This window comes from Protobothrops mucrosquamatus, unplaced genomic scaffold (genome assembly GCF_001527695.2).
Source record: "Protobothrops mucrosquamatus isolate PMUCROS unplaced genomic scaffold, P.Mucros_1.0 scaffold899, whole genome shotgun sequence".
NCBI lineage: Eukaryota > Metazoa > Chordata > Lepidosauria > Squamata > Viperidae > Protobothrops > Protobothrops mucrosquamatus.
The window spans coordinates 179,519-188,825 of NW_015387151.1; the positions used below are offsets into that span (position 1 = coordinate 179,519).

Below are 9,307 nucleotides of genomic sequence, written 5' to 3' on the forward strand. Positions count from 1 at the left end.
ACAAATTTGAGTTATTTTCTTTCAATTCTCCATTAGCAAGATACCTACTACTCTTCTGTTTTTCTTCTATTATGGCACAGTTTCATCCTCTTTTACTGTCTAGGGATCCTCCACCCTGTCCCCTATTCTGCATTGCCTCTTTTTGTTCCCCTTAATGCTTAGAATCTGTTTCATTTGGAAGTGCATGAAAATTCTATATGTTAAGTGAAGCATCTGCTATATAGTGTCTTAATCTTTTCTAGCCACTGGAGTATGTAATAATGTAACGAGTTACTTGAAGGGCTGAAAATAATTGACTAGTTCTTATAAATGGTTTTCATATTAAGTGTATTATTTATATAACAAATTTATATGGCTGTCTACTCACGGGAAGTGATTCTGAGTGGTGTACAAAAAAGATATAAAACAATAAATATTTTAAAAAAGCAATTATTTTATACGTTAAAAAAGTATAAGGCACACAAGAGATTAGATTAGCAAGGGTTACCTCATGATCTCACCAGTTCCCTGGAACTTTCAGGCTCTGTGACATTGCCAGATTTTGAGGGAATTTAGAAAACAAGTATATACAGGTAGTTCTCGATTTGCAACTATTTGTTTAGCGACTGTGCAAAGTTACAACGGGACTGAAAAATGGCACTTACGATCATTTTTCATACTTATGACCATTGCAGCATCCCCATGGTCATGTGATCAAAATTTGGATGGTTGGCAACTGCTTCATATTTAAGATGGTTGCTGTGTCTCAGTGCCATGTGATCATCTTTTGCGAACTTATGACAAGCAAAGTCAATTGGGAAGCCAGATTCACTTAACAATCTTTTTATTAGCTTAACAACTACAGTGATTCACTTAACCACTGTGGCAAGAAAGGTTATGAAATGGGGCAAAATTCACTTAACAACTGTCAAGCTTAGCAACAGAAATTTTGGTCTCATAAGTGATTGTAAATTGAGGACTACCTGTATAATATTATATTGCTCTAACATTCTCAGTGAAACAAGTTATCCCACAAAAGAAACTATATATATATTTTTATGTTCCTCTCTGTAGATGAATTCGTATATCTAAGCCTGAGCTTTCCAATTTACTCTCATCCTTATAAGAGAATAGAAATCAAGTTGGAAATGTTTTTATACTTGCCATTATTGCAATTGTGGTAGTAATAGCTATAGTTATAAAGCTGTACATCTTTCCACACCTGCTTATATTAGCTACTATACAAAAATGAAAATAAAAAAGAGACCAAAAGAAAGGAATAGGGTGGAAATCAGCATGCCTGGCTGAGGAATTCTGGGACTTGAAGTCCACAAGTCATAAAAGGGCCAAGTTTGAAGACCCCTGGTGTATATGCAGGAGTATACTTATGTGTGTATTTGTGTGAGTGTATATACTATAAGTACACTGTATACATATCTGTAGAAAGCTGGGTGAAGAAAAAAAAATGCATACAGGTAGTAAGGAAAGGATGAACATTATAGAAAAGTTCCGTATCTACAATCTGAGACAGATCACATCTGCAGATCACATCTTATGTATTTCATTTATTATTATTAATAGTAATAACATTTTATGAGAACACGTTATTGACAAAGAGTAGAGTGTTTAAAGCTATAGGAGTTTCATATCTAAATTTATTAAATTAATTTCTGATAATTTGGGGGGTTGTGAATTTTTAAAAAGGGTAAGACATAATTTGAAGATTAAAATTTTCTTGCTTGATTTCTTTTATTTCAGATGATATACGTTTGGAACTACAGAATAGCACTGACATAATAAACCAACTTATCATTTTAGCAAGACTATCAATAAATGTCTCTTCATGTGTGCTGCTTGATCGCATTCAGCCAGGCAGAACTGTAGAGGAAATGGAGATGATGGCAAAAGATCTGTTTCTAAGAAATGAACTTTTGGCAAGTAAGTAACATTGTCTGGATTTAGATTTTTTTCCACTGGAACTTTTAAAGAAATATCAAGATCAGACATATTATTTGAGCTAACCTGCCATGCCCATAATTTCAAAGTACTCATATGATCAAACTAATGCACATGTGACATGTTTTTCATTTTCAACGAATTAAATTATTTTACAACAAATAAACTATCCTGGAATGCATATGTGCAAAAACCAGCACACCACATCATTTTACTGCAGCCCTCTGGAAATACAGTACTTCTATTTCATAAGAACAGGTATAGGATTTGGGTTGAATGAAACCACAGTAGTAGTTACAGAAGTCAGGTGTAAATTACACCAACATAGCTGACACTATTCATTTTTATTTTATTATCTCTCAATTGATAGATCATCAAGGATGTGTGCAGCTTCTTTTGGGCTCAGATATAAACATACACCCTTATCATATACTAAGTATTTGATAATTGCAAATGTTTCTCCCTCTTTATTAAAGGTGTGATTTTCAAGTTACCTTCAAGTGGGAAAAGAAAACACATAACATCTAGTGGACTTTCCCTTCCACCATTAGTCAATTATACCATACGAATGAGCAGCAAGATTTCCCAAACAACAAAAAGAATACGAGAAAAAATTTGGACAGTGGGACCACATAATTCAGCCTCGCAAAGCCAAATCTACAGTCGAGCATTTGTCTACATCCAAGATAGCATTGATAGAGCAATAATTGAACTACAGACTGGGAAAAGTGCAGAAGAAATAGCTGTCCAAGTTCAGGCCATACCATATCCTTGTTACAATAAAGACATGTAAGTCTATGATGATTGGCAGAATATTTAATATTTTACTGGGAAAATAATAGCTAAAACATATTAATTATATGAGATTCCAGTAACAGAATACATGTTGATTTGTTTTTTAATCAAAACTCTATTACAACTGAACTTGCAAATTATGAATAAGTGAGACTTCCAAACTGTGATGTGCAATAATGCATAAGAAAGTTCATTCAGATAGCAGTTGGCTTGGCTATAATGACAATCCTTAGCATAATCCAAATCATAGACAATGAAATATTTTAATGCATTGAGCTTCTATTCAGTCCTTCCATTCTTTCATAGATTGCTTTATTATGTAATAGACTGCAATAATGTAGCTAAATAAAAAAATAAAATATATATTCTTCTCACTCCAAAACGCAACCAATTGTTGACTTATTTGAGTTAAACCCTATAAATTAAATTGTTCTATGTCTTATTTTAACAATAAGATCATTTTTTAAGTTTCTTAGCTACTGGTATGTACTGATTTTTAAACAAGTATCAAATGAAAGTTGGAATAAAATTTGCTTTTATTCCATTAACAGCAATTATGATGAATAATTTTTACTCACCACTGTGTTTAGGTATAAATGTGACCTCATGCTTAGTTGCATGAATTTTTGACAGATGGTCATCTAGCTTCTGTTTGATTGAATTCAGCTCATCACCCCTTTAATAATTGTCTTTACTGTTAAAATTAATCTTTATATCTTTACTTTTATTATTTTCCCTGCCTTCTTCTAACTTAAATCCACTATTCCATGCTCTGCAGTTCGTGATGGCAGAGAGCAGGATATAGCATTTTTCTGTCAGGTATTTGAAGAGTGTTATCATATCACTTGTCTTTCATGTAAGATCTATTGATTCATTATGTTCTGCATAGGAAGCTTTGCATAGGTATATGAGAACATGTGTTGTTGCAAAACCCCAGTATATGGAATGATCTCTCCGTTATGATGAGAAATATTATAAGATGAAGTGATTCAGCCAAAAATGAAAGAGTTCTATCTGGTTATTTCCATCATTCCATCAGTGCCAGCTATATGTAATAATCATTGATTTGATCTGGGTTTAATGTTTTTCTTGATTGCATTCACTGTATATTACTGTATTACATCACTGTAGCTTGATGATTTCATTGTGCACTGCTCTGGAATCTTTAATGAAATTCAGCATTAATAGGCTGATTTTTGACCATAAAACTAGATATTGAATTTTAGGGAGAGTATTGAAATATAAAACAATAGACTTTGGCTTTTGTGGACCATCTTACATCAGCTATTTCTAAAATTTTAGTATGTTTGCACACAAAAATCATCTGCACATGCATTTGTAAATAGCCTACCATTGGGAAAATATTGTCTTTATTAATTCCCACAGACATAGTGCCTATGTAACTTCTCTAGACAAAGACATTATTGTCTTTTTACATTCCATTCTATTTTATTTATTTTGTTTGCATTAATGCCATTCAGTTTTGGGCATATAAGCAAACCACTGCAAGAATGTTCACACTTAACATAAAATAACAGTTTAGATTCAGACTTTTTCAGTGGCTTCAGTAGGATTTACTTCAAAATAATTGTGTAAAATCTTATTGCCTAATCATATATAATTCTTAGCAGTATCTCAGATGTGTTTTGACAATTCAGCTCCTCCCAAACATAGTTTGTATTACTTTTAATTTAAACATTGCATGGCTTATTAAAAGTTGTTAGGAATTTTTTATTTATTTCTTTGTTTCATGTTGCGGGGATGTAAAAAATCAAATCAGTGATCAGAAGTCATGCAAAGTAGCTATATATATTGTATTATGCAATGTTTTGTAGTGCAAAAATTCATATCTCTGTACCAGTGTGATTAGACATTGAGGGAAGACATGAGATATTTGTCAAAGTAGGCCAAAGTTGTATATAGCAAAATATATTTCTGTTCTTAAAATGATCAAATACCTTTTAATTATAGACTGTGTGTAAGAGAAAACATTTTTACTGTTCAAAGGCTTTTACAGTACTTTGAAAATCATTTTAATTATAATTCACAAAGGGAAACTACTTTGCCTTTACCTAAATAATTACTTTGCTTTTTACAGGTTTCTGACTAGCGTGACCTACTCTCTTCCATTTACATTAATGGCTGCTTGGATACTTTTCATTGCAGCTTTTGTGAAAAAGCTTGTTCAAGAAAAAGACCTGAGACTTTATGAGGTAGGCTGAAGTTTTGAATACTTGCCAGGGCCTGAACCTTACTTGCATATTAATCCTGCAAAATTAGACTGCATGCATGCAGAGGGAATCCAACCATAGTATTTTTCTCTTGACATGTTCACAGAGATAATAAAAATCCAATCTTCTCTCCAAACAATGCAAGCAAATTCACTGGGAATTGCTATTAGAGGCATGGCTATGGGGTAGAGATATTGTCCTGACAACATGAAAGACTTACTGCTTAGATAGGCTGCTCATAGAGTTTCAGTATGGGGATAATAGAGCTAGTCATCTGCACATATGTGAATATTGTGTTGTTGATGTCTTGGGCTTTCTCTCTAAATGCTCGTTTGATATTGGATATACATTTAACACATATCTTGCCTACAGTGTATGCTTTAGTTCAGGCATGTCAAACTCATGATGTCACGTGATGTCGTGCGATGTATCAGGACTTTTTCCCCATTGCCGGCAATGGGATGGGCGCGGTTTCAGCGTGACACATCTGGCCTGCAGGCCGGCAGTTTGACATGTCTGCTTTAGTTATTACTTGGCTTACAGATTGTTCCAATTATAGTAGAGGCTGAAAAATGTATATGCTTAATACAGCAGTCAAACAATACATAATAATTAATGTATTGGATCAATATACAGATAATCTAGGTTAGCAAACAATTCATGTACATTTTTTTGCTGCAAAGAGGAACAGAATATCCAAAAGATACAGTTCAATAGTGAGAAAAGTAAGGTCCTACACTTAGGTAGGAAAAACCAAATGCAAATGTATAGAATAGGCGATACCTGGCTCAACTGTAGTAACTATGAGTGGGATGTTGTTGTCCTAGTAGATCACCAGTTAAGTATGAGCCAACAGCGTGTTGCAACTTCCCCCAAACCCAATGCTATCCTAGGCTGCATCAACAGAGGGATAGCATCATGAAAAGCAATAGTATTGCTCTACATTGCATTAGTGAGTCCACACTTGTGAAGGGTCAGATGAAAGAATATATGTGCAGATGAGGCCCTGGGGATCAGAAGAAGGATCATATGTGGAGATAGGACCCAGGTGTGGGTGTGATGGACATGAGAGTGAGGAAGATGAATTGTGAGAGAAACATTTACTCTTAGACAATTAAACAACTTTTTCTTTCTGCTCATAGGGGATTTGCAGTACAAGCTTGCTAACAGTTGACATACTTGATAGCATTGCAAGGGGGGCTGTGGGGGTGTGTGAGGGAGGGGGGCTACAGGAGCAATGAAGCGAAACAGATTCACAGATTCATCTGTCAGAAACCACTTAGCCAGGATGTTGGGTACATGAATAGCTCACTTACAAGAAAACCCAAAACCACATAGCTGGCACAGGAAACTAGAAGCTTTGCAAGATACCCGTGATCTGAGGTGGGCAATAGGTGGCATGACATTTAGCTATTTTGCATAGCAAGCAAGAAAGCTTTAGGAGGCTGCAATCCAGGTAACCAATCAATATTATGTGTTATGCATGTATTATTAGGGGAAGGGCAAAGGGATGTGTTGGGAAGGCGAAGGGGTGTATGTGAATCACCTTTGATTATAAAAACTGCTGTAAAACTATAATTGGGGCCTTGGTAGCTTTCAAAACCAGGGCTACTTTCATCTTGGTACCAAAATAAAATGGTTATTTTGTTCCACATCTTGTGTTTGGTGCTCAATTGGCTTCGACAACAAGCTAAGACCCAGTTTTGGGGACAACACTTGGAATACTGAGTCCAGTTATGTTCACTGGAACAGAAAAAAAAAGATGCTGAGGCCCTAGAGACACAGAAGAGCAATAAAAAGTATAAGGGGTCTGGAAGCTAAACCGTATGATGAACAGAGAGACAGATTAGGGGTGACATGGTAGCTGCCTGTCTTCCAGTATTTAAGGAGCTGTCACAGAGAACTAGACTTATTTTCCAGAGCATCTGAGGGCAGGACAAGAAGCAATGTGTGTAAACTCATTAAAGAGAAATATAAACTGGAACTAAGGAGAAATTTCTTGACAGAACAATTAATCACTGGAACAGCTTGCCTTGTGGGTACTCCATCACTGGACATTTTCAAGAAGAGATTGTAGAATCCTTTTTTCAGGTTGTATAAGTTCTCCTGCCTTGGGCAGGGGGTCTGACTAGAAGACCTTCAAGGTCCCTTCCAACCTTATAAATCTATGATTCTACAACATACCAAGTTCTAAAGACACTCTGAAAGAACTAAGAAAGAGACAGAGATGGATAGATCTTTTCAAAAAACTTAGGAGCATAATCGTTGACCAAATATTTGGGGGAATCTTGTTCTAGAGACCAGGAGAAACAACACAGAAGTCTATCCTCCATAGATCCAGCACATGTCACTATGTCAGAGAAGAGGATTTGTATAAAGTCCTCTCTTTCTGGGCTTAATGGATGGGCAGAAACTACTAGGAAGAGGCAATTGTAAAGATATACAAGTCGTAGGCAATGAAGGGTTTTAAAGGGGACATCAGCATTATGAATTACAGATAGTCCTCGAGTTACGACCCTAGTGGAGCCTGCTCGTTAGGGTGGGAAATCACAATAAACATTAATGCCTCAAGTAATGACCAGCCATCCCTGATCTCCCTAGTGTGTTTGTTAAATGAATTCATAGGTTGTTAAGTGGAGCTCAGTAATGGGGGAGATACTGGGAGGCCTAGTGCAGGCAGAAGCCTATCTGTCTCAGGCCTTCCAAGGCCTCCCTCACCCCGGGAGTCAGCCCACCACAGAGCTGACTGTCTTGGCAGCTAGAAACACTGAGGAAGGAAAACACTGTGAATGCCTGCCTTTCCTGTTTCTTCTCCTGCCCTTCCTCCTACTAAGGTGCTTTGCTTTTGGTGGCAAAAAAGAAAAGAAAAGAACCAGTTCCCTAACCTTTCAGAACTTTCTGGCTGCTGATCAGCAAAACTCTCTGACTGTTGCTATGCTTTGAGAAGCCAGACCGTGCATGCAAAGGCATTAGCTTGAGGTGGGGTGGGGAGAAATATCACATCTGTCCCTCCCAGCTTTTTTATTTTGTTTATTGAAGAAATTGGGTTTCTGGGGGAGGGAGGAGGTTAAGCAAGGGAAAGGTTTTAGGAAGGTTGTCCTGAAGTTTTCACATTTGCATGTAGGGGCTAGCTTACCAAAGCCTAGCTTACCAAAGCCAGCCAGGAGAGCTATGCGGCCTCCTGATGGTCAGCTGATTGGGGCAGAAAACTCTGAAAGCAGCCACCATTTCTGCAAGAAATTATCAGGGCCCTGAAAATGGTGACTGCTTCCAGGTTGCATGGGGAGCAAGCCCAAGTGCTGTGGGGTCCTGTCGGGGCAGGATGGGGGCAGGAAGAGAGGTGGGAGTCTCTAGCCTCCTTGTGATCTGTCATAAGGGAGAATAACTGTGGGGTACTGCTGCTTTCATAATTTTGAAACACATTTGTATGTAGTATGTTTTGGGGGGGGGTATGTTTTAATTTTGAATATTTTTTAAGTGGCCTGACATTTCTTAAGGACTACCCAAAAGCAAACTGGTAACTACTGAGTGGTTGTGTTATGGGGTTAAATTGTTTCTCATGCATTCTGGACATTGTAGTTTCTGAGTGGTCTTCAAGGGCAGTCCTATTTTCCACTATAATAGGGATTTTTTAAAAAATAAATAACCTAATTGTTAAGTCCGGAGAATAATGGTGCTTGAAGCAATGCATTTCCAACATGACTTTATTCTCTGACTACAATCTGCGAACAACCCGAGCAGAGGCACGCAGGCCTCTATTTATACCCTCTGATCCCCGGGCAATTCCAACCAATCACAAGGCGGTCTTTTCCCGCCTTGCGCATGTGCGCAAGGCCGGTGCCGCTCAGTCTGGTCCCGGGCAGCTTTTGCAAATGCCCGGGACTCTTGCAACGTCCCGAGCCTGCTTCCGCAGGCTCCGGACACAACACCCCTCCCCCCTAGATAAAATAATACTGCGTCCAACATGGACGCCACCATGGTAAAGTGTGTATTACTAACTGTTGCATTAATTTTACAGTGTGTGAGAGAGATGGGGCCGTTCTGTCGTTCAGAGAACCAATGTGCCCCTACCCCGTTTCCACAAGTCAACCAGTCTGAACCTCTAGTTCCAGTTGCTATATACTTGCTCACCTTACGTAATCTGCAAGGTATTTGGGAGGGCCTTTTACCCGTAGCGACCTTCTCGGACCTGGGGAACTTGTAGTGTTTTCCCGGTTGCTTTCCACGCTAGGTGAATTACCCTGTGGCTGTCTCGTGACTTCTGCCTGCCTTTCCTGCCCGTCTCCTAGGCTCGTGAAGTCAGGACTCTGCTGTTCACTATACCTGGTTGACCTACCACCTATGGA

At 37.9% G+C, this 9,307-nt stretch overlaps 1 protein-coding gene across 1 annotated transcript in view; it reads left to right on the top strand.

Moving 5' to 3' along the window:
• ABCA12 (ATP binding cassette subfamily A member 12) overlaps positions 1 to 9,307 on the top strand; it is a 226,544-nt gene that overhangs the window by 104,637 nt on the left and 112,600 nt on the right. The window contains 3 exon segments of the mRNA XM_029284752.1: positions 1,738 to 1,917; positions 2,412 to 2,724; positions 4,829 to 4,943. Of these exon segments, the coding sequence (XP_029140585.1) occupies positions 1,738 to 1,917; positions 2,412 to 2,724; positions 4,829 to 4,943 (608 nt within the window).